Source organism: Pteropus medius, unplaced genomic scaffold, assembly GCF_902729225.1.
Source record: "Pteropus medius unplaced genomic scaffold, Ma_sr-lr_union100, whole genome shotgun sequence".
Lineage (NCBI taxonomy): Eukaryota > Metazoa > Chordata > Mammalia > Chiroptera > Pteropodidae > Pteropus > Pteropus medius.
Genome location: NW_024349804.1, coordinates 15,287,950 through 15,310,402, shown reverse-complemented (window position 1 = coordinate 15,310,402; position 22,453 = coordinate 15,287,950). Strand labels below are relative to the sequence as shown.

Genomic DNA, 22,453 nt, shown 5'->3' with positions numbered 1-22,453 from the left:
CTCAGCGACCGGGGCCCAAGCCCCCTGAACAGCTTATGCGACGCCCCAGACTAGTCCTCAGTAGGCCACATCCCCTCCCTAGGGTCAAAGGGAGGATTTATGAAGGGGGTGGGAGGCTGGAGATCCAGGTCTCAACTGTAAGGCCACTCCCAAACATCTGCACTGACTGCCCATGCCCATCCAAGGGTCTGGCCCCAGGGCTCAGAGGACTGAAGATGAAGCAGCACCCACGATGCCCAGGCCAGCTGTGTCTCCATCATAAACTGCACCCTGAGGGGCCCCCCACTGGGATGCCCCAGAGATCAGGTGAATCAGGTGACACAGTGTCCGTGCTCTCCTCCGTCCCCCTCATCCTGCATCTTCTGAAACACCCCTCCCCCACCCCACATAAAGTGAGGGCAGTCAAGGAGAACCAGAGTGTCCCACAACACAGAAAGCTTTATTCATCCACACTGCTGCGGAGGAAGGCAGGCTCACTTCAGGATGCTGTCATCTCGGGCTGAAGGGTGAGAAGGGAGATGCGGGGGTTATTACACACTCAGGCAAACCCAAAGGACCACTTTGGATTTTCAGTGTTGAATGGTCCGTATCCAGTTCCAATGGAACCAGCATCGCCCAGCCTCAACTCTCGTCCTCGTTCGTCCTTATCCACGCACATTCTGACCAGAACTGCCACAGTAGTCAGAGGAACAAGTGTCTGGTTCTGGTCCTGTGGCCTGAGAGAGGCCTGGCCAGTTCGCATCTCCAGACAGTTAACCTCCAAGGCCTGTGGGTGTCACCATGTCTCCCACAACATGACTGTCCCCTCCCATTACAGGACGACCCACTGGGCCAGCGGGACAGAAGGGGCGGCCCCTGCCCTCCACTGTGGGCTTTCTTGGAGAAGCCTGTCTCTGAAAATCTGGGTGGAGGACAAATCTATCAGATTCCCTATGCCCAGTACCTTCCGCTAATTCCCTCTCAATCCGTTTCAGTTCATCCTGCTTCTTCTTCTCCTCGGCGGCTACCCTCCTCTCCTCCTCAGCCCGAGGCTTCAGGTAGCCTGTTGAAGGAAAGCAGGGAGGGAGGCACTTCCCACGAACCTCTTCGCAGGAACGCTGCGCCAAAGCAATTCAGTCCCCACGCACGGGCACCTTCGGGTGCACCGTGAAACCCAGATATACCTGCTTTCAATTCTCCTTTACCTCGATGGAGGTCAAGGCCTGAGCTCCACCCCAGAGAGCAGTTACAGGGTCCCCACAGCCCCTGGCCCAGGGGCCCCGCCGCCTTACACGACATGCGACACGGGGCTACCTCGTTTTGGACCGCAGCCCTCCTCCAACGCCCCTCGCACCAACTCCCACCCGAGCCGACGCCGCGGGCGTCCGCGCGACAGAGCGCACTGCGGGTCGCCGCCCGAGCTGACCCCGAGGCAGCCCCCGCCCCGCCGCGCCCGCCGTCACTCACTGTAGCGCTTGGCTCCGTAGGCCATGCCGAGGAACAGGGCGGAATAGCGGCCGAGCTGCGGGAAAAGGGCGGTCAGCGGCGGCGGGGGCGGCCCAGCCGGCGCGGGGTGGAGGGGGGCGGTGGGCAGGAGCGGCCTCGGGGGCGCCGGGGACGGGCGGGGGGGTCGCGCCCGCGGGGCCGCGAGCGGGTTCGGGGCGGGGGTCCCGGGCTCCGTGGAGTCGCACACGCGGGGGGCTGCGCGGAGCCGAGCACCGAGCGGCGGCCGCGAAGCCTGGTTCACCTTGATGAGCGGAGAGACCTGCACCGGCGGCACCATCTTGTCCGTGACCTTCGCACCGGAAGAGCATCCGGGCGGACTCGGGAGCGTGTGACGTCACCGGGCGCGGGGTGGGCTGCGCGTGCGCGGTGGCCGCGGCACGCGGGCGGCTTCCCGGGTTGAGCCCCGCCGCCGCCTCTGACGCTTTCGGGCCGGGCTGGGTGCACGTCGAGGCCCGCACAGCGTGGGTCCGAACACCTGAAACGTAGGTCGAGCAAACAGTGCACAGGGGACTGCGCCCTGTCCCGCCCGCGGCTGTCCGTCCCGGCCGGGAGCGGGCACGGAGCCCGCCCACCCACGACCGAGTAGCCCCGGCCGGGTCCAGACCTGTCCAGGCCCGCGGCCAGCCCCGGCCAGCCCCGAGGATGGCCCGGGAAGGGGCTCTGGGGGCCGGGGAGGAGGCTGGAGGCTTCGGGCAGGGAATCCAGGTCCGGGGACTGAGTGGGCCCGGGATGCAGGCCCCCTTCCCCGAGGCCTGGCCCAGCGGAGCGGGTGGCGGCGCCTTCTCCCCTCGATTCAGGCAGGTTGGGCCCATCACGGTGGCCTCAGAGCCGCTTCCTGAACTGCACTGCTTTGGGCGCGCTCTCGGGCCACTCCAGCCCCAGGCCAGCCCCCTTCCTGCCACGCAGAGGGCATCCCAGGAGCCTCGCGGACGATGGGTGACAGGCCGTCCTCCTGGGAAGACCCCCACCCAGCAGAGCCTGCTTCTGGGTCTCCCTGAGCCCTGCCCTCAGTACCTGCAGTTCCCAGTTCCAAGGTCCTCCTCAACCTGGGCCTCGGGGGCCACTGACTCTCAGAACTCCCGCCCTCCTCTGTTGTCCCCAGCTCCTGCGAGGGCGAGAAGGGAGGGAGGGTGCACACCCGCGGGGGTCCCCCTCTCACCATGGGCCCCCCACCCCACTCAGGCTTCCTCAGAGTAGCCACCTCTCTCCCCCAGCTCTGTGGTCAGTACACCGCCAGGCCAGGCCAGGCGTGCAGAGGGCCTGCCCAGAGGTGGGCAATGGTGGCTAGACAGGCTCTCCACTGCGCACACTGTGCTGACGCGTGGTTCCCATGGCAACTGGGCAGGGGTGCGGGAGCACTGCCCACACCCTGGGCCCTGTGCTGCTTTAGACAGCTCTCCGAGGACTAAGGCTTGGGACTCCCTAGGCTGCCCGCTCCATTGGGGGAGCCCACTCTTCCTTACCCTTCGTCAGACCCACCTGTTTCCCAAGAGCACTGAACTGGCCCTAAGGAGAACAGAGCTGGGGCACGCAGAGGGCCCAGTAAATCTGCACGGGGTGTCTGAGAGGGGCTGCGCTGGGGGAAGGGCCCCCCAGTACCCTTACTGCTCTTGGAGGAGGATGGAAGCGCTCACAGACCCCACAAGGTGCGAGTAAACTCTCTGGGCCAACCAGGGGCAAGGCAGTGCGGAGGGCCACTGCGCACGCGCACACACGTTCTCGCCTTTGAGCAGTTGGGCAGACATCAGGTGACAAATGTCTTTACTCTCCCTGGATTTTAAAATAAACCAGACTCCTCAGCAACTCTTGCTTCCAGAATCAAAAATAAGTGTCTCTCGGGCCAAAGGTGGGGCTGGAATGCCAGCGGGGGCACTACACACCAGTAGCTTTCACTGGGCGGGAGGTAGCGACCAGTGGAGTTCACTCACAGGTGTGTGCACACACACACCCCTGCCCAGGGAAGACCCCTGAAGCCAGAGACTCTCACTTTGGCCCAGGACCCGTCCTGGGGTCTGGGGGGTGGGGTCCCACCTGGCTCGGGACACCCAGGCTGCCAGCTTACAGCTGCACCTGTCAGGGCAGCTGTCACTGCTGCATCCCAGTATCCCCAGGAGCTGGCTCCAAGGCTATCTTTAGTGCTGCACTCAGACCCTGGCTGGCCCCAGGAACCCTCCCCAGGGGCTCTGCTGGCCCTTCCGGCCTTCCCCTTGTCAGGGCCTTTTGAGCACAGGCCCCACATGTCATCCCCTCCGTGTGACACCGCCGCTTCTGCAGCCCAGTCAGGGTCCGTCCCTCCAGGTGTCAGCCAGACCTGGCCCGTCTGAGAACATTGGAGTCCCTGTGTGACGAGCGGCCAGGCTCAGGCCTCCCACATCAGTCACGTGTCCCCGCCTCTGGGGACCTCTAGGCAGAGCCCCACGGGAGCCCTGGAACCTCCAGGTGGACCACACCTCCCAGGTTGCTCAAGGTGCCTGTTGTCCCAAACTCACGTGGTATCGGCAAACGGTGATGGGCCCTGTGATCACATGTGGCAGCACTTCAGGGCGCCATGCGACTGAGGTGTGTGCCCCTGGGGGCACGACCCCTGCTAGGCAGCACTCACAAGTGCCCCCAGCCCCCCGCCCATGATCACAGCTGCACAGGCTCTCTGCGCCCCCTCCCTGCACACCGAGGGCTGCAGCCGCTGCCTCCCACCCAGGACCAGGGCATCTGGCCCCTGACAGTGTAGTGACTTCTGGCTAACAAGCTCCCGGGCCAGACGCTGCCTATGCGGCCATGGCATGTGGCAGGAAGAGCAGGTCGGTCGCCGGCCACAGCCCAGCCCGTCTGGCCCTCCATGCCCTCCTGTGTGCCGGGCAAGGAGCTCCCGCCCGGCGAGCATGGAGTGAGAAGGATGGCCCCAGCACCAAGGCTGGGGGGCCTGGGACTTCTCTGCATCACGACAGGGAGGCGAGAGCACAGGACATACTTAGGGGACACCTGGGGACTGGCTACCAGGGCCACTTACAGCAACTTTGTGCAAGCCTGAAAAAGATGCCTTCTGGCTCCTGCTGGCCCCCAGGCCTTCATGCCACATGCAGGTGGCCCTAGAGATGTACAGAATCCAGGAGAACAAGGGCTCCTGAGTGGGGGCAGGCGGGAAATACCCAAGAAGCTACAGGCCCAGCTGGGCAGGGCAGGATGGGGCCATCTGAGTCACTGCTGACCATCAAAACTCACTGTGCAGTTGTCCAGTCCCCTGGGTGCCCTGAGCCTGTCCTTGTAGGGAGTGGCAGGCAGAGTCCGAGCTGTCCTGGGGGACCGGGCAGGAGCTTAAGACGGCAACCTGGACGGGGGCGGAGGGCACAGGCCATCCAGTCAGTCAGACCCAGCATGGTGAGTGTGCAGCGGGCAGCCAGCTGAGGTGGGGTGTGTGTGTGCACGTGTGCCTTCACGCGCGAGACTGATGAGTGTGTGCACGTGTCATAGGGGCTAGGGATGGGGGAGACCTAGGCTCCATAGCTGCCCTGGGGACAGGATGAGGCTGGAAGACAGAGGGTCCTGGCCTTCGCCCCACCAGGAAACCCAGGGGAAGCCCCCTGCCTGCTGGCCATCTGCACAGTCCATTTGCTCTTTGGACACACGGAGGCCCAGCTGGCTCCCGACTGGACTGCAGACCCAGCAGGGTGAAGTTCAAGATGGACCATGGGTGCTGTGTGGTAGGGCGTCCTTGGCTCCTTCACCTGCAGCTGCCCTAGCTGGCGACCCAGATCCAAGTGCCACAGTCCACCCATCCTCTATATTGTCTCCCAAAACACCTGGGCGCCCCCAGGGAGACCCCCAGCCGGTCTGGGGGACCCTCAGCCTTGGCATTCTCGCCTCAGGCCAGCAGGAAGACCAAGAAGAAAGAAGGGGGGGCCCTCCGGGCCCAGAGGGCCTCATCCAATGTCTTTTCCAACTTCGAGCAGACCCAGATCCAGGAGTTTAAGGAGGTGAGAGATCTTCCACCCAGAAGCTCCTCCCGGGGGTCCCCTGGGAATCACATGCAGGTGACCCAGAGCCCCCGCAAGTGCCTCACTCCTGAGCCAGTGAGAGGGGCCGCCATCCTCATGCGGCTCAGCCAGGCCATGACACTGGGCTTCTTGCAGGCCTTCACGCTGATGGACCAGAACCGCGACGGCTTCATCGACAAGGAGGACCTGAAGGACACCTACGCCTCCCTGGGTCGGTGCTGGGATGGGGGTGGGGGATGAGGCTCAGCACAGCCATCGCCCTCAGTCCCACCTGCCGCCCCACAGACTGTGGGGGAGGGCGGTCCCGGGGAGAAGCCCCCCTCTGTGTTGGTCAGGGCCAGCAGAGTCCTCACCAGAGTGGGTGGCAGGGCCCAAGCACGGGAGAGGAGGCTGGCCCTGGGCCCAGGGACGGACGCCACCGCCGGGGAGGCCCAGGGACACAGTGTAAGCCCGAGGCAGGTCCTGTCCCCAGCCCACTGCAGCCTGGCTCCCGCCCTCCCCAGCTCCCATCTGGGGACATGCTTGTCTCAGCCTGTGGCTGTTTTGTCCTTGAAGCTGGGGAGGACAGGCTGGTTTCTACCTGGGGGGGGGGTTGGGCCCCCCTCACACCCAGGTAAACAGATCAAAGATCTTCCCTGTCCTCAGCCGTCCACCTCCCCATGGCTCAGGGTTTGGGGTCCTGTGACATACACAACCTGCGCCCCACTGCACCTGGGCCAGGCATTCCCCCATTTGCTCACCTCCCCCCCTCCAGTCCCCGTCTTTGTTCTGGGGTCACATGGAGAATGACGGAGTGGGCAGCTGCTGGTGGGGACGGTGGATGCATCAACAAGGATACAGAGTGGGGAGCCCCTGCCCAGTGACCCCGTGTATACAACAGGCAAAATCAACGTCAAGGACGATGAGCTGGACGCCATGCTCAAGGAGGCCTCGGGGCCCATCAACTTCACCATGTTCCTGAACATGTTCGGGGAGAAGCTGAGCGGTGAGCCCGCAGCCGCTGCCAGCGCAGCGCTTCCCAGCACTTAGAAATCCAGACGTCTCACATGAAAGTCCAGATTTCCAGATCTCTCTTTTTTTTTCAGGCGAGGCAACCCTTGGTTGACCTCATAGATTGCAAGGTCCTTGTCAGCTTACAATACCTTATTTTTTTATTTTATTTTTGAACACCTACAGCACCTGGTCTTCCTAGGTGATCTCCCATCCAAGTACTAAGCAGGCCCAACCCTGCTCAGCTGCCGAGATCAGACGGGATCAGGCATGTTCAGGGGGGCAGGGCCATAGATTCCAGATCTCTTGAAAAGCCCTCAGGCTCACATCTGTGGCCCCCACATCTCACGCACCACCCCCCGGCATGAGAGCTTGGCACTGAGCCCCAGCCCCACCTCCTGTCTGCCTGCTGGTGGTGGCCTCTGTCCCCACTGCCTGAGCGTGCCCAGCTCTGGGGCCCACGAATGGCCCCGGCAGAAACTACAGGCCCCCAGGTGCTCATGGCCTCTGTGCATAGGTACGGACACCGAGGAGACCATCCTAAACGCCTTCAAGATGCTGGACCCCGATGGCAAAGGCAGTGTCAACAAGGACTAGTGAGTGTGGGCACAGGCACCTGCCCCCTCTGCAGGTCTGAGGGACACTAGCCCACCGCCCCCCAGCTTCCCCAAGACCCTGAGTCTCTCAGGGCAGCTAAGGGCAGAGCCCGGCCTGCTCACTCAGACCATCGCTGGGTCAGCAGGCGACCTGGGCCCAGGACTGGGAATGGGCATATGCCAGGCACTTGGCTCTGGTGCCCCTCAGTCTCCGCCCACCCGGGAGGGGACAGGAGAGGCTCCTGGTGCCCAAGACTAAGTGAGCCCACCCTCCGGGAGTCCCTACCCCATGGAGGAGCCTCAGTGTGAACTGGCCTGGGTCACGGGCCGCCAGGGGCCTCCGTCTAGCTGGCCTAGTATGGAGTCCTTCTGCCCAGCAGCCTAATTCAGCTCCTCCCTATTTGTCCTCAGCATCAAGCGGCTGCTGATGTCCCAGGCCGACAAGATGACCGCCGAAGAGGTTTGGCCCCTCGGTCCCCCCACTCCTCCCCCAGGGCCCTCTGCGAAACCCAAGCATGGCCCTCAGGACTCCAGGGCTCCGCGGGGGGTGCGCCCTGGCCCCCCCAGAGGCTGTGTGTAGTATCCGAGTGGCCCAGCCCCAGCCTGCCCCTCACTCTGCAGTGTCCCTTGCCCCTGGCGTCCTCAAGCGCAGAAACAAAACTGAAGCCAGTTGGAGTTCAGTGCCTGTAATTTGCCCTCAGGCTACAGCCCTTGGGGCTGCTTTTGCTCTTCCTGTGGTGCCTGGGCCTGACCCCCAGCAAACCGTGCTCGCAGGTTGACCAGATGCTCCAGTTTGCCACCATCGATGCTGCAGGCAACCTGGACTACAAGGCGCTGAGCTATGTGCTCACCCACGGGGAGGAGAAGGACTGAGGGCCGCCTCCCACGCCCACCTGGGCCGTGGCCACATCAATAAACTTGAACCCGCAATCTGCCTGCGAGTGTCTGCGGGGGAGGGGAAGGGGCTCCCCACACGGTCCTAGCACCCAGGCGGGGGGTGAGCTTGCCCAGTGACCATGGCTGGGAGAGGCTCTGGGGTGGAACCCCCAAGGAAGGCCCTGCACACATCTGTCCACTCCCGACCCAGACATGCTGAGGCCCTCAGGACTCCCTGCCCATCCAGCTCCCCATCAGCCCCTGCCCCTCAAGCCTGGCCAGCCCCACCCCCATATACTGCCCCTGCACCAGCCACTCGTGGTCTGGCCTGGACACCGGACCACCCTGCCTGGTCAGTGGCAGCTTATCCACACAGCAGCCACGGCCACCGGGAGTGCCCTGGGCCATCCTATTGGGTGTGCCAGGCCCCCTGAGGCCCTGTGGCATCTGTGGGACAACAACCGCGGGCACAGCAAGGTGGCCAGAGCCTGCCCCTCCTCACATCCCCGCTCCCTCAGCCTCCGGCCATCGGCAGGGCCCCTGTGCCGCCCCCACAGGAGTGGCTCGAGGAGGTGGCTGCCCCTGAGCTTCCTGCAGCATGGCTGAGGATATGGGGGCCCGCGGGCCTCAGGGACGATCTGCCAGGAGAGGCGCACAGTCTGCCTCTGGGCACTGGTCCTGGATGGAGCGGCCGGCACGGGCCTCGGCCTGCAGGCGCCGGTAGGGGGTGTGGAAGGACAGCACCAGGCAGCAGCTGAAGACGGTGCTCAGGCCAGCCATCAGCAGCATGGGCACTGGGGAGATGCGGCCAGCTCTACCCAAGGCTCGCCCTCGTGGGGCCTGGCATGGCCGTGGAGCCAGCAGAGCCCCAGCTGACCCCCCAAGATGACGCAGGGGGACCTGGAACCGATCTTGTCTCAGACCCCACCCGGCCCTGAGGGCGTGTCTGTAGCTCTGGTCACCTGCAGCTCCCAGAGGCTCCCCTCCCCTCCATCTGTCTCCACCTCCCGGGCCCCTTTCGCTTCCCGATTTCATTTCAATGTTGAGCTCGGGATCCTGCCTGTCGCTCTCTGACCCCAGCCCACCCTGCCCACCGAGGAGACTGACAAGGGCCCAAGGAGGGGAGGCTCCCCAGGCGCCCTAACCCCCTCGCCTGAGCCTCAGGGGCTCAGGGGGCTGGGCACTCACCCTTCCAGTCCAGCGGGTCCTGGCCTTCCCGACAAGTGGAGAAGGACGGCTCCGCACGACGCACAGCCAGGGCGGTCAGCAGCACCATGATGAGAGCGCCCTGGGCCTGCCTGGACAGTGCAGGCTCTCAGCCCCGCCCGGCCACGGCTGGCCATCCAGGGCAGCTGTCAGTCCCAGGCCTCAGTCCCAGGACACTGCGGCTCTGGTCAGCACCGCCCGGAGCGCACATGGCCAGAGCCAGAGGGCGTGGGCCCTGGCCTGGGCAGGTGGGTCACCACTACAGCCTGGGGTGGGCGGGGGCGGGGCTGGACACTCACCCCATCACGAAGACCAGGCCCGCGGCCGCGGCCTCGCCCACCGGGAAGGTGCACTCGACTACCAGCTCCGTGGCAATGGGCGCCACCGAGAAGCCGAAGAACCCGAGCAGCGAGCAGATGGCAGCCAGTGCAATGGTCTGTCCCCGCAGCTGGGACACCTGGGCAGTGAGTGTAGGGGACAGCTGTCAGGCAACCCACAGCCCCGCCCTAGTGCCACCAGGCCCGCTGAGCCCAGGTCCGCCCCAGAGACAGGGCCTGGAGGGCCTGATGTCTCCTCTGCTGGGCTCGGTGCCGAGGCAGCCAGGCCCACCCGTGCAGCGAGGACTTGGCTCTAGGGGACTCACCAGAGCGAAGGCCACACAGACCACAGAGGCCAGACAGAAGCCGACCTTGACGGCTTCCGTGAAACGCTTCGTCCGGTCCACATACAGGCCAAGCACCAGCGCCCCCAGGACCCCAAACACGATGAACAGAGCCCCACAGAGGCCCGCAAATTCCTGCAGAAGAGGCCAGGGTGCGGGGTCATCGGGTGCTGTGCCCCAGGGACCTAGGAGGCGGTGTTGGAGGTACTCTGTCACCAGGGAGCGCACAGCGCAGTCACGAGCACTAAGCCTCAGACAGGACCACTCTGCACCGCTGGCTGTGTGTAGGGGTAGGGGTGGCCTACACCCCCTGGAGCTGCCTCTCCTGTGTCACCAGCTCCGAGAAATCAACAATTGCTAAAGGGAAGGGCCCCTAAGTGCCTCGTGCCCTTGAAGGACACGCCAGGCCCAAACCCCACCCCTGGGCTGATGCCACACAGCAGAGGGCAGAGCCAGGCCTCCTCTGCATTTCCAAATGTCAGAGGATAACCCTTCCCCGGACACTGCAGGGCGGGGCCGTCCTGGGTGCAGCTGGGAAAGACCGTGGAAAGCACCTCACGAAGCCCCGGTGTCCCTTGGGCATGCAGCCACCATGCTGCCTGCAGACCGCGTTTGGCCTGACACTCCTCACACACGGCATCACAACAGCACACATAGCAGGAGGCCCCCCTCCCCAGGTGTGGAAACCCAGGACTTGGGGTGCTTGTGGGCCACTCCACAGCCTGCGGGGTGACAGGATCCCGGGCCTTGTCCTTGCTCGGCCGGGACAGGGCCCACACTCACGTCGGAGTAGCCGTTCACACAGAGGACCTGCTCCAGGAGCGCAGAGAAACTGGAAAAGATGCCGACACCACCCCCGAAGCACACGGCCAGGATGACGTAGGCCTTGTTCCTGGCGAGCTGCGGGAGAAGGCCTGCTCAGCCCAGCAGCTGCGGCAGGGTGCCAGAGGCCGCCCAGCGCCTGGCCTAGCCCTCCCAGCCCAGGTCCCACAAAACCAACCAGCTTCAGCCCGTCCAGGAACGTCTCCGAGGTGGAGCAGGCGGCCCCAGCCGAGGGCGGGGTGGGGGGCACGCTCTCCCAGAGGCACATGCTGGCCAGCAGGCAGGCAAGGCCGGCAGGGATGATGTAGATGCCCATCTGGGGAGAGAGTGTGCATGCGTGTGTGTGCGTGCACATGCAGGCCCTCGCAGACACATGCACACGGACGGGCCCCTCATGCTTGCTCGGGCTTCAGCCGTCACGCTGCCCCCTTTGCTGGCCACCCCCACCCGCCATCCCCAGGGGACGTGGGTGAGCCTGGGTCATGCCAGGTCCGGCTGCTCTGCTTCGTCTGGAACCCCAGCTTTCAAAATATCACCCAAGGATGACTCCACAGTGACGGCCTTTGCCCGACCCTCAGCCATAGCTCCAGACTCACCCGCCCAACTGCCACTGGACGCCCTCTTCCCACCTCCGTGAATGACCCCGATGGGCACCCCTGGCACAGCTGCAAGCCCCCCGTGCCCTACTGCACCACAAGCCCTGCACCTGAGCCTGCCCCCTGCCTACCTGAGCAAGCCCTGGCTCCCTGCTGGACATGCCTGCCGCGCCCAGAACGAATCGCTCCCCCTCGTAGACACCCCCAGGCTTTTCCTCACGCCGACGCCAACCACCCAGCACCCGGGCGGACCCTTCCCTCCACCCTCCCCTTGCTCAGCTGACACAGGGGCCCTGGGCTGCAGCCCCCACCCCTCAATCTTGCTCCCACCTCAGGACCTTCCTCTGCTTGTCCCTCATCACCGTCCACAGCCCTCCCCAGATGCCCTCTTGCTCCGGCCAGCCTCCCATCTCTCCGGGGGCCTCGTCCCACCACGGAAACCGCCTGCCATCCTGGTCCCTAGAACCCAACGCTGAGGAGGTGCCTGGTACTTGCACACTCGGAGAAATCCTGTGTGCACCCATGTGGCCACACTCACACAGATAGGTGTGGACACACTCGTGCATGCTTGAGCATGCACATACCACATGTGTGCATAAACATGCTACATACGTGCACGCACCCTGCACAAACACCAAACACACATGCGCAGGTGTGCCCCACGAATCTCCTCACCATCAAGGCGATGTCGTCCTCCTTCTTCACCAGGGCAGGCGACAGCACATTGGCCGCCAGGACACCCAGGGGGTTTGCTGGATAGATGGACAGACACGCATCAGCTCGGCCATGGCCAGGCCTGCTCCCCGGCCCACAGGTGGAACCCTCCGCCCTCCGGGAGCTGGGATGCCAAGGTGGCTGACCAGAGGAGACCGTCGGCCCCCACCCCCCGCAGCTCACACATGGTGCCGATCATGTTGGCCGTGGCTCGCTGGTGCTCAGGAAACCACAGGGCAGCCAGCTTGGCTGGAGAGAAGATGATCAGGGGCTGGGCCAGGGCACAGAGGCTCTGCCCACCCATGAGGAAGGCAAATGGGTCCTGGATGCCGACGACCATGCAAGGCAGGGCACGGAGCACGCTCCCGGCAAAGTTCAGCCATGCACCCAGGACGGTCTGTGGGACAAGGTCAGGAAGCTGCTGGCCAGCCTGGACGCCCGCCTAGCTCTGCCACCTCCCCTCCCACCGGCCTCATGGCTCTGCCTGGGCACCGCCCCCGGTCTGCGGAGGAGGCAACGCTCGGGAACCCTGCCCTGCCCTGCCCCAGAGCGGGCCCGGTGTGGGGTCTAGCTCACCGCCCAGCGGAGCCCGACGGAGTCCAGAACCCAGATGGCCACCACGCCGGACGGGATGGACACCACGAGGTAGACCAGCGAGAGCCAGTTGATCTGCTCCGTGGAGAGGAGGAAGTGCTGGGCGATCGTGTCGGCCACGGGCGCGAAGCTGAGCCACAGCTGAGGGACACACCTGGCGTCAGCCCAGGACGAGGACTGCGGGCCCGGCCGCCACCTCCGTCCTGGGCTCAGCCGGCTGGTGTGAGAAAGAGAAACTGCCCAGCGGTCCCGCGGTGGCCAGGCCTTCGCCCGACACCCCTGACGGATGCTGCCGGGCCGGGGGCCAGATGCCTGCCTGGCTGTGGACCAGCCTCCTCCTCGCAAGCACGGTCCCGGGGGCCAATGGAGGCCAGCAGCCCGGCCAGGTTGAGCCTCAGAGATGAGGCCCGAGCTGTCGGCACGGGAGACCTCTGTGCCGCGTGCTGGGGGGCGGGTGGCATGAGGTGGCACTGGCAGGGAAGGGGGTCACTGAGCGAGCTGGTGGCCCCGGCTTCTAGCCGCATGGACGGGCCAGGCAGAGGGGCGCGTTTGCAGACACAGCGTCTGTGGTGGACGCCTAGGTGGACACGGGCAAGAGGACAATTGGCCGAGAGCCATGAGGGGACAGTGGGAGTGACATAGAAAAGAGGCGTGATAACTAAATATTAAATCGAGCTGTTTTCAGAGCCTGCTCCACACTGCCCGACACGGGGACCTGGCCGATCGACACACGGCCCGACCACGGGGATGATGGGAGGGCTCCTGCTGAGCATCCTAGCACCTTGTTCCCCGTGGCCACACCTGGCGAGGAAACTGGTTTAAGCTGAATTCCTGTGACACTCGGTCCCTCTCTGTCTCCGGAAGGTGACCGCGACTCCTTCTCTAACGAACTCCCCCCGTCTCTAACTCTGGCGCACAGTCAAGGACCCTCACTGACTCTCGGCGCAGGACCTGAGTCCCCACTTGGGGGGTTCACCCTGTCCTGCATCAGAGGGGTGCTTTGAGGGGCAGAAGAGGGCCCAAAGGCACCGCAAGCCTGTCCACAGACTCAGTGATTGAGTCCCTGGTGGAAACACCTGGACCATGTGCCAGCCCTGCCCCAGGCCAGCCTGACCCCTGCAGGAGACCCCGGTGTATGGGACACAAGACCCCCGAAGCAGGAGCCGTCTCCCAGCTGCAGGCACCATCGCGTGCTGGAACTCAGCTCCCAGACCTCCTCCAGCAAACAGTGTGAGTGGTGGGTCAGTGGGAAGGCTTCCTGGAGGAAGCGAGAAACAACTGGGCCTCGAAGGGCAGGCAGGTGCAGAGGAGGGCCCACCAAGGCTTACTCTGGAGGGAGCCAGGAGGTGGGCCCGGCAGGACCAAACCCAGGGTGTCAGCGGTCAGGATCGCTCCCAGCGTGAAGCGCCCAAGACTGCAGGCCCCTGCTCCAGGCCACGGCCTCCAGTGGAGGTCAGAGACCCAGGCTTCCTGCCTCAGAGTTCCGACCGCAAGCCCTCAGAGGACAGTGAGTTCACCCACAGCCACTGGCTCTTCCCTACTCAGAGGGCAGAGCAGGGCAAGTCTCCCAGACTCAGAATGAGCCCCACGCAGCCCCGCTGCTCCACCAGTGGGTCCGGCAGACAGGCAGCCTGGTGCCTGTTTTCCATACCTGAGTGGAGCCCACCCCTCGCCAGCCTCTCCCTGTCCTTGTTCCTCCCCAGGGCCTGTGGCCAGCAGAGCAGACGCAGGTCTAAACCACGCAAGGCAACGTGGGGGCGACAACTCGCGCCCACTGCATAAGAACCCTCTTTGACCTGCCCCAGCCTCACCACATGAAGCTCTTGCCAGACCGCGGGGCTCTGTCTGGGCCACTCAGGGGCCATCCCAGACCTCACCCCAGACCTGCTCCTCACAGAACCTGGAAGCTCTTGCCACCAGCCGCAGACAGAGTCAGCGAGGGGCTAAGTGGGCTTGGCCAGGGTAAGCGTGACGGTCAGTGCTCACTGTGGTGACCAGGGCAGGGATGGTGGCAATTCTCGCTGGGACTGTTTGCTCCGTGATGACTCGTGTGTAAAGGGGCGTGTGCAGGACAGTGCCTCAGTGTCCAGGGAACTTCTCCAGGCCACTTGGCATGCCCATCCATTCTCGGACTCATCGAGGCGGCTCCAGGGGCTGAGGGAGACCCTGCTCTGCACCCTCAGACCACTGCACCCAAAGCCAGGACTGGGATGTCTGGACACCAGGACCTGGGGGCCGAGCCGCAGCCACGAGTCCCACATAGAATGGGGCTTCTGGAGTCAGGGCTGCCTGCCGCCAAGCAGGGCCGGGCGTCCACACTCGGCCTGTGGGGGGGCAGGGGCGGGGAGGAAAAGGCATGCACGGAATGATGTCCCAGAGGACGTCCCCAGGGCCTGCACTTCCTGACCAGCTGGCCCAACCTGTGGGGCCTGTTGCAGCTTTGCATCACGTGATTACAGAGATTGCAGCCCCGGAGGCTGCCCTGCCAGGCCTGGGCTCTTGAGTCAGCACACAGGCTCTGCAGGCAGAGGAGAAGCACCAGGGAAGAGGCACGTGGTGGCCCGGTGAAGCCCTGTGGCACAGCACTGCAGCCTGACCCCGGAGCAGGTGGCCAGGTGAGGGCCAGGTGTGGGAAGAGTGGCTGTAAGCCCCTGAGGAAGTTCAAAACAGGCCCCCCAAGAACGTGCTGCTCTGGCGTGTGTTATTTTGAGCTGAAGGCAACGGAGACCCTGCAGGCTCACAAGAAACTCCTACTTCCCTCTTAGAGAATTTAAATTGAGGCCTTGCCCCGTAACACGAGTCATCACCGGAAATAACCTCCCGACAAGGTGGGGTGGGCTTCCAGCTACTGGGAAGTCGCTATTCCAGCAGGTTCCCTTAGAGGCCCAGGTGCCCTGCCCCGCCCTAGGCGCAGGGTGCCATCCACATCTCCGTCCCTCGGTCTGACTCTCCTGGGTGTGGGCTGGGTGTGTATATATGTAATTAAATTCGGCTATTTTATCTTGCTAATCTCTCATGTCGACTTGACCATCAGACCAGTGGGAAGAACCAAGAAGGGTCAGAGAAACTCTCCCCTAGACCTCTCAAGTACGTATTGGTGCTTGGCCGAGGGAAGTAGGGGTGGCCCACCTGAGGCTGCGGAGTGGAGCAGGGTCCACTCGCAGAGCCTACCTGCATGTGACAGGCTGGGAAAAGGGCAGAGCAGCGGGCAGCTCCCGGGCAAGTCTGGGGAAGAAGCAGGTTTGGGGGACTGGGCCCACATAACTGGCAGACCAGGCTCTCACTGGCTGACCCCTAATTTCCGGGCTGTGATGATGAACGCGGCTGAGTCCCTGCCAGCAGTGGGGACAGCTCTAGGGCAGGCAGCGGGGGCACTGCGGACCCCAGCTGGGGAGCAAGGAGGGGCGGGGCCGGGCAGGGCAGGGCGGCCCCCTGGAGGGACCGCAGAATAGAATGAGAAACCCAGGCAGGCAAAGGGCGCAGCCCTGCTCGGCCTGCGGGCTGGGGCTGGGGCTGGAGAGGGAGGACGCGGGCACCAGGTTCCTCAGAGGGAGGGGGACCACTGGAGGGCGCTTTCTAAACTGTCCACAGTGACTCCTCCTACCCCGTCCTGTCTCAGGGAAGGGAGCCTTCCAGACCAGCACAGGTCACAGGACCTGGCTCTGCGCGGCGAGGGAACACTAGCCCCGTTTCTCCGCGTGCAGCCTCAGCCAGGAGGAAGGACTCCCAGATCCGAGTCTCCGCACGTGCTGAGGTCGTCGACTCCCCCCTCTCCCCCGCCTTGCGGTCCTACTGTCCCTTCCTGTCCAGCAGACTCGAGCCCCGGAGCAGGCACGCGCCCTGGGCGCACCTGGGCACCGCAGGGGGCGGGTCCGGGACTCGGAGCTGGGTTCCGGCCCGGCCCCGGCACTCCGCTCCACCCGCGGAGCCCCGAACTCGAGGTGCCCGGCCCTTACCGTGGCGTTGGAGCAGCTCAGCAGGCTCAGCACCAGCAGGAAGACCCAGCGGCGCGCGTAGGCGCGGTGGCCCCGCAGCGCGCCCGGGACCGGGGCGCCCGGGCTGTCCCCCGCCGTGCCCTCCATCGACCTGCTGCTCCCCGGCCGCCGGCTTAGGGAGCGGCGCGCGGGCGGGGTCCGCCCTCGGAAGTGCTAAGCTGCCTCAACACGAGGGTCAGAGGTGGAGAGGAGCGAAAACAAGGCCTAGCATCCTGTCCACTTATGTCCACCCCAAGAACGTCACACACGACCTCAGGAGGCAGCAGGGAGGGGAAGTGTCCAGGTGGATTGCTGGGTGGGGAGGAAGCTGGAGAGGAGGCCACCGGCCCGCAGAGTCTAATGACTGTTCTAGATTCGACGGGCAGAGGCGGCGCAGGCACAGGAGGAAGAGGGAGGCCGGGCCAGGCTGTGCCTTGGCCCCGGGAAAGGGCAGTGCCGGGCGCGCGGGGCGGGGCGCGCGGGGCGGGGCGCGGGGTCAGTCCCCGCCCCGAGGGACGGGTTGTTACGGCACCACCAGGTAGGAAAGGGACCCGTTGTGAAGTTAGACCCCACCCCATCGGCGGGAAGGGAAGTGTCTGCCACAAAAACCGGGCCAGCGCAGCCTCGTGTGAGCCAAGCCGCGTCACGGCCTCTGTGCGGCCCCTGCGGTGGACACGCCCACGCGGGTGGCTGCAGGAGAGGGCGCTGCGAAGTCACTGCCCAGCAGAGGGTCCAAATTGCCTGAAAGGACTGTGGAAGAGTCACCTTCGCTACCTCCGAGCCCCAATTCCTGACATCCTCATAAGTCACGGGAACAGACAGGCCGCCAGCCTGGAAGAGGAGGCTGGGGTCAGTTTTCTAAGAGCCTCGAATCCAGAACAGTCATTAGACTCTGCTCGGCAGGAAGCAGGAACCAGCGCGTGTGGCAGAGTCTAATGACTGTTCTAGATTCGAGGGACAGAGGCGGCGCAGGCACAGGAGGAAAAGGGAGGCCAGGCCAGGCTGTGCCTTGGCCCCGGGAAAGGGCAGTGCCCAGCGCTGAGCCTGGGGCCAGGCAGTGGGCAGGCGGCCTCCCCACCCCAGGTGCTGTTTCCAGTTGAGGAAGCAGCTGAGGCAGAGGAAGAGACACAGGTTTCTGCCGGTTTGAGGAGGCGAGACCTGTGGGCTGGGAGGCAGAGAGGAGGGGTGTCAGCTTGTCTCTCTTCCCCAGGCACCTCTGCGGGCCGGTGGCCTCCTCTCCAGCTTCCTCCCCACCCAGCAATCCACCTGGACACTTCCCCTCCCTGCTGCCTCCTGAGGTCGTGTGTGACGTCCTTGGGGTGGACATAAGTGGACAGGATGCTAGGCCTTGTTTTCGCTCCTCTCCACCTCTGACCCTCGTGCTGAGGCAGCTTAGCAAGGTTACAGGATGTGAGGCAACACGCGACAATCGATGGCATGTCTGTCCACCAACAACAGGCACGCAGAAACACAGATGTGCGACCCTGCACATGCGATACCGTCGTGTGGCGCTAAGTACACGCACACCAGTGAGCACAGGTGAAGCTTGCGAGAAGCAGAAACAGGCCCATGGGCTGCGTCAGCGTTGGTGTCGTGGCTGTGAGTCCTCCACATGTGCTTGGCAGGATGTTATCACGGGGCGAATGGGCAAGCCGCACAAGGAATCTATTATTTCTCACAACTGCATTTGAATCTATATCTCAAAATCAGAAGTTTAGTTTTTAAAGCTCACATGATCTGAAAAGCCCATTCACCTGGCAACAATGACCTTTTCCACGCTCACATGCAGGTGTTGAATCCAGGTGTGATACCATCCAGGGAAGTATCACACCAAGCCCGGAACCCACCAGAACCCGCCGGAACCCTGCCAGCCCAGCACGTCTGAAGACGTCTTTGAGAGCTCTCCTAATGAAAGACACCCGCAGCTTGCTTTTCAAAATTACCTCTAGAGACTTGTTTAGGGTCCCATTCGACACACAAAATTATGACGAAATCTGTCTTTCCATTTCTTCATCTCCCCTTTACTTAACCAAACATGTACTCCTACAGGCATCCCAAGCCAACATTAAATAGGGCTTTTCCAGGCTAATGCGTCTTCCCTAAACAGTATCCTGCTCCGAGGGAAGCGCCTGGACCTAAGGCAACACTTGCTTCGCCGTGGATGACGTGAGGGAGGAAGCCTCACCTCATATGGGGAGGTGGTCTCAGCCCCGTACAGTCCCCTGGTTTTTCCTTAGTTTTGATCTGCTCCTCTCAAGCGGATATCAGGAGCCGGGTCTGTCCACACCCGAGTGCCCACACCCGAAGCTGGCACATGTGGTGGCTGAGCACAGAAGCACGTGCGGCGGGTGACCGTTCCGCCTGTGCTCCTCCAGGCACTCCCTCTGCCCTGTCTGCACATTTTCCACTGGGTGCCCCCCCATGTCCTGGCCCAGAGCCTTCGGACCTGGTTCCAGAGGTACACTTGCCCCCGTGTCCACACGCGTGACTGGCGCTGCTGCCACTGCTGCCCTCCAGGCCGCCGAAGGCCCACGCGCCCTGCACAGCCTGGGCAAGGTGCTGAGTCGGCCATCCGAGTCCGGGCTCCCACGCTCCTCAGAAACGGTGCTGTGACTCTGTCCTCACCTGAACAGGGGCAATCAGGGAACCTTCCACTGACAGCCACTGACCACCCGCACTGGGACGTGAGCCCACGTCCATGGCGAGCGATGCTGCTCAAGGAGGCCTCACTCGACTGGCCCCTAGCAGAGAGAAGCCCTTGGGGCCGCCGCTCCTCTGCCCCCCTCTGTCATCATCTGGGGAAGGCCAGCGCCAGGGTCACACATACCCAGAGCTGTGGCCACACATGGCTGGGCCCCAGATTGCTGAGAACTCCAAAGTCCCATCCCATCCCTACTGCTCAGACCTAGTCAGCCTGTTAAAGACGTAGGAAGAGCCGATTGTTCCACGTGTGTGTGTGGTGGGGAGGTGGGCATGGTGTGATGTCGTGTCCAGTCTGTGACAGTGAGGGAGACAGGGAGAGGGTGGCGGAGACCCAGCATTGTGCATGTCCTGCTGTTCTCCTGTTTTGTGTCTGCGTCTGGTACGAGATGGGCACCTCGTGTGTCCAGGGTGTGTCGTGTATGGCCATCTGGCTTTTTGTAGGTGTGGTGTGAGATGGGTCTCTGGCTTCTGTGTATATATATTGGTGAAATGGTCATCTAATTTTTCCCTCTGAATGTGAAAGAATGGGCATCTAATTCTCTGGCGTGTCGCGTGTGGTGTCCACTCTGGCGTGTCGTGTATGAAGGGCGTCCACTTCGTGTGTTTCTGTTGTGAAATGTGTGTGTGTCAAGTCAGAAACTGGGAAGGGTCTGGGAAGGGTCTCGATTTTGCTCTCCTTGCAAACTAGCAGGGGTGCCTACCGCCACCTCCTGCACAGCACACGCAGGGCACACGGGCCCTGGGCCAGAGGCAAAGAGCATGTCACTCGCAGGCACAGTGGCGCCTTGAACTGTTCCCTCCAGCTCCAGTCTCCACGGGCATGCAGATGCCATCTGCACATGCAGAAGAACGACCCTGAAATCAGGACTCTGGGGACCACTTCGTCTTGCCCTACAGGGAGAAACCTTCCCTCTACACTGGGGTTCTTTTCTGGGGAGAGGGCAGGTCCCCCCTTCTCCTGTCTGCCCCGCGATTTCTCACACAAACGCTCTGAACTTGGCTGCCGACGACCTCACTCTGAGGACCTGGACTTGCGGCAACAGAAACACAAGGTATTTACGGAGAACTGCTTCCCGATAGAGTCTATTCTTTAAAAGTATTTTGAGATGGGTGTCTAATGATTTGTGGTCGACTTGGCACGGTGAATCTTTTAGCATGGAGTTCTGAGGTAGAAAGTAAGTATCGTGTGTGACATGTGTTTCTACTTGTGTAAAGTGCGAGGGTATCTAACTTTTTTCCTCCATATAGTTGAAATTACTACTTCATTTTTCTATTGTGTGGCATGAAATTTTGTGTATGATATGAGATAGGTACCAAATTTTTCTGTCATATATTGGAAATGGGTGTCTTTTGTGAGTGTGTACAGTGAGCAGTATCCATTTATGTGTGTGTGCTGTAAGTTGAATATCTAATATTTTGTATATTGCATGAAATAGATATCTCATTGTTTTCATATGTATGGTGGAAGAGGGTATCTAATTTTTCACTTGTGCTTTTGAGATAAATACGTTTTCTGTACGGTGTGAAATATTTATGTATACCTGTGTGTGTATTTATGTTAGTTATCTAATTTTATATTTTACCCATAGGGATAAACGTGTAGTACTTTCATTTTTTATCAGTTCTAAATGTTTTGTAGTTTCTTTGTAATTGCCTTTTTAAAATAACAGCTTTGTTGAGATACAATATTCATATCATACGATTCACCCACTTAATGTGTACAATTCAATAGATTTGAATATATTTACAAACATGTGCAAACTTCTCTATGATCAATTCTGAAATATTGCAGCACCCCCCCCAAAAAAACCTTGTATCCATTGCCCAATCCCAGGTCAAAAAGATTTATGCTTCTGTTTTCTTGAGAATTTAATAGCTGGAGCTTTTATATTTAGGCCTTTGATCCATTTGAGTTAATTTTTGTATATATCGTATGGTAAGAGTCCAATCTCATTCTTCTAAATGTGAACATTCAGTTTTCCCAGCACTATTTGTTGAAAAGGCTTCTTTCTCCATTGAATTGTCTTAGCACCTTTCTTGAAAATCAGTTGATCATAAATATGAGAGTTTATTTCTGGACTTTCAACTCTAATTCATTGATCTATATGTCTGTCCGTATGCCAGTACCACACTATCTTGATTATTGTAGCTTTGTAGTAATTTCTAAAATCGGGAAATGGGAGTCCTCCAACTTTGTTCTTCTTTATCAAGATTGTCTTGGCTATTCTGGGTGCCTTGAATGTCCATATGAATTTTAAGATCAGCATGGCAATTTCTGCAGAGAAACCAACTGGGTTTCAATACGGATTCTGTTTAATTTATTGATCAAATTTGGGAATATTATTAATATCAACAATATTGTCTGCGATCCGTGAATATGGATGTCTTTCCATTTATTTCGGTCTTCTTTAATGTAGTTTTTAGAATCAAAGTATCGCACTCTTTGGTTACAGATATTTGCAAGGTGGCTGGCTCCCTCTGTGTCCCTTCCGTTCCCATCCACCCTACTGTAACTGACTCCGGATTCTCACTGCCTCCCCATGCTTATTCCCCACATGAAACCACGTTTAGATTCCCCTATGTTGTTGTTCCCCCCACACACAGTGTGGGCCCCACCAGGGCAGGATGTCAGGGTCACTGCTTACAGCTCCAGGGCTGCGCTTGCCCAAAGGTGGACACTCGGACGAGTTGTGGGGTCAGCCTTGCTGCCCATTGTCCGCGAGCCCCGAGGCAGGCCCCTGACTAGTGCACGGCGGGCACTTGGTGCTAGCTCCCAGCAAGGACAGCATGTAAGCACGCCGCCTGTGGCAGAGGAAATCCTCGTCCAGGAGCACAGCTCAGCGTGAGCTGCGTGCAGGGTCCGGGGTCCGGGGTCCACAGGCCTCCAGGCGGCTGGCGCAGCGCCCGGCCCCGGGCCCCGCCCCGCCCCTCCTGGCCCCGCCCCTCCCGGCTTTGCCTCCCCCAAGGCCCCGCCTCCAGAAGGCCCATTCTCTGGCCTGGCCTCCTCGACTCCTTGTAGGTCACACGCACCCAACCGGGTCCTTCAGCAGAGCCCGGACTCGACGCTCCTTCTGTCCATGTCCCTTTCTGTCTCCACCCACACTCTCTGACCACATCCCGTCCCAGGCCCCGCCCCTAGAGCCCTCCTCTCTCCAGACGCCCGGGCAGGGGTCCTGGCCGAATGCGCCTGCGCCCTCCGACTACGCCCCGCCCCCAACTACGAGGCCCCGCCCCCGCCCGGCTG

General features: G+C 61.8%; 3 protein-coding genes, 2 long non-coding RNA genes and 1 pseudogene across 11 annotated transcripts; 2 read left to right on the top strand and 4 right to left on the bottom strand.

Annotated features, from left to right (window-relative positions):
• Window positions 1-418: 418 nt before the first annotated feature.
• Window positions 419-2,491, bottom strand: ATP5ME (ATP synthase membrane subunit e). Of its 3 annotated transcripts, none has more exons than XM_039838392.1 (4): window positions 1,727-1,868; window positions 1,447-1,501; window positions 944-1,042; window positions 419-499 (listed from the first exon to the last, which is right to left on the bottom strand). In XM_039838392.1, exons 1-4 carry the CDS (start codon window positions 1,760-1,762, stop codon window positions 474-476), a joined length of 216 nt encoding a protein of 71 aa, XP_039694326.1. In that variant the 5' UTR covers window positions 1,763-1,868; the 3' UTR covers window positions 419-473. The 3 variants fall into 3 exon arrangements, with proteins under 3 accessions (XP_039694326.1, XP_039694325.1, XP_039694324.1); XM_039838391.1 differs by having other exon boundaries at window positions 1,673-1,777; XM_039838390.1 differs by lacking the exon at window positions 419-499 and having other exon boundaries at window positions 985-1,042; window positions 1,673-2,491.
• MYL5 (myosin light chain 5) lies at window positions 1,850-7,997 on the top strand. Of its 4 annotated transcripts, none has more exons than XM_039838387.1 (8): window positions 1,850-1,967; window positions 4,184-4,434; window positions 5,349-5,456; window positions 5,613-5,688; window positions 6,358-6,462; window positions 6,985-7,063; window positions 7,475-7,523; window positions 7,838-7,974. In XM_039838387.1, exons 2-8 carry the CDS (start codon window positions 4,261-4,263, stop codon window positions 7,934-7,936), a joined length of 690 nt encoding a protein of 229 aa, XP_039694321.1. In that variant the 5' UTR covers window positions 1,850-1,967; window positions 4,184-4,260; the 3' UTR covers window positions 7,937-7,974. The 4 variants fall into 4 exon arrangements, with proteins under 4 accessions (XP_039694321.1, XP_039694323.1, XP_039694322.1 ...); XM_039838388.1 differs by lacking the exon at window positions 4,184-4,434 and adding an exon at window positions 4,751-4,860 and having other exon boundaries at window positions 1,899-1,967; XM_039838389.1 differs by lacking the exon at window positions 4,184-4,434 and having other exon boundaries at window positions 1,888-1,967.
• LOC120583052 (uncharacterized) lies at window positions 6,645-6,763 on the bottom strand (annotated as a pseudogene).
• On the bottom strand, window positions 7,734-16,952 carry SLC49A3 (solute carrier family 49 member 3). Of its 2 annotated transcripts, none has more exons than XM_039838373.1 (10): window positions 16,489-16,952; window positions 12,515-12,673; window positions 12,122-12,335; window positions 11,900-11,976; window positions 10,807-10,944; window positions 10,590-10,706; window positions 9,789-9,941; window positions 9,445-9,602; window positions 9,128-9,237; window positions 7,734-8,733 (listed from the first exon to the last, which is right to left on the bottom strand). In XM_039838373.1, the coding sequence occupies exons 1-10, from the start codon at window positions 16,612-16,614 to the stop codon at window positions 8,567-8,569; spliced, it is 1,419 nt and encodes a 472-aa protein (XP_039694307.1). In that variant the 5' UTR covers window positions 16,615-16,952; the 3' UTR covers window positions 7,734-8,566. The 2 variants fall into 2 exon arrangements, 1 of the variants encoding a protein (XP_039694307.1); XR_005647686.1 differs by having other exon boundaries at window positions 8,597-8,733; window positions 9,128-9,233.
• Window positions 14,747-21,585, top strand: LOC120582945 (uncharacterized). The gene is made up of 2 exons (XR_005647687.1): window positions 14,747-16,286; window positions 17,717-21,585. It is a non-coding gene; the product is annotated as an uncharacterized LOC120582945 (long non-coding RNA).
• LOC120582947 (uncharacterized) lies at window positions 20,929-22,419 on the bottom strand. The gene is made up of 2 exons (XR_005647690.1): window positions 22,240-22,419; window positions 20,929-21,484 (listed from the first exon to the last, which is right to left on the bottom strand). It is a non-coding gene; the product is annotated as an uncharacterized LOC120582947 (long non-coding RNA).
• Between the last annotated feature and the right edge of the window lie 34 nt (window positions 22,420-22,453).

Excerpts from the sequence above, each read along its gene's own strand:
- ATP5ME (XM_039838390.1), bottom strand. The coding sequence starts at position 2,297 with ATGGGCCCAACCTGCCTGAATCGAGGGGAGAAGGCGCCGCCACCCGCT. Across the intron at positions 1,502-1,672 it reads GGCTCCGCGCAGCCCCCCGC|CTCGGCCGCTATTCCGCCCT; the intron begins GTGTGCGACTCC and ends CTTTTCCCGCAG. Across the intron at positions 1,043-1,446 it reads CTACGGAGCCAAGCGCTACA|GCTACCTGAAGCCTCGGGCT; the intron begins GTGAGTGACGGC and ends TTCCTTCAACAG.
- MYL5 (XM_039838386.1), top strand. The coding sequence starts at position 4,666 with ATGGGGCCATCTGAGTCACTGCTGACCATCAAAACTCACTGTGCAGTT. Across the intron at positions 7,064-7,474 it reads GGCAGTGTCAACAAGGACTA|CATCAAGCGGCTGCTGATGT; the intron begins GTGAGTGTGGGC and ends ATTTGTCCTCAG. Across the intron at positions 7,524-7,837 it reads ACAAGATGACCGCCGAAGAG|GTTGACCAGATGCTCCAGTT; the intron begins GTTTGGCCCCTC and ends CCGTGCTCGCAG.
- SLC49A3 (XM_039838373.1), bottom strand. The coding sequence starts at position 16,614 with ATGGAGGGCACGGCGGGGGACAGCCCGGGCGCCCCGGTCCCGGGCGCG. Across the intron at positions 10,707-10,806 it reads TCCTGGACGGGCTGAAGCTG|CTCGCCAGGAACAAGGCCTA; the intron begins GTTGGTTTTGTG and ends CTTCTCCCGCAG. Across the intron at positions 9,603-9,788 it reads TCTGTGTGGCCTTCGCTCTG|GTGTCCCAGCTGCGGGGACA; the intron begins GTGAGTCCCCTA and ends CTCACTGCCCAG.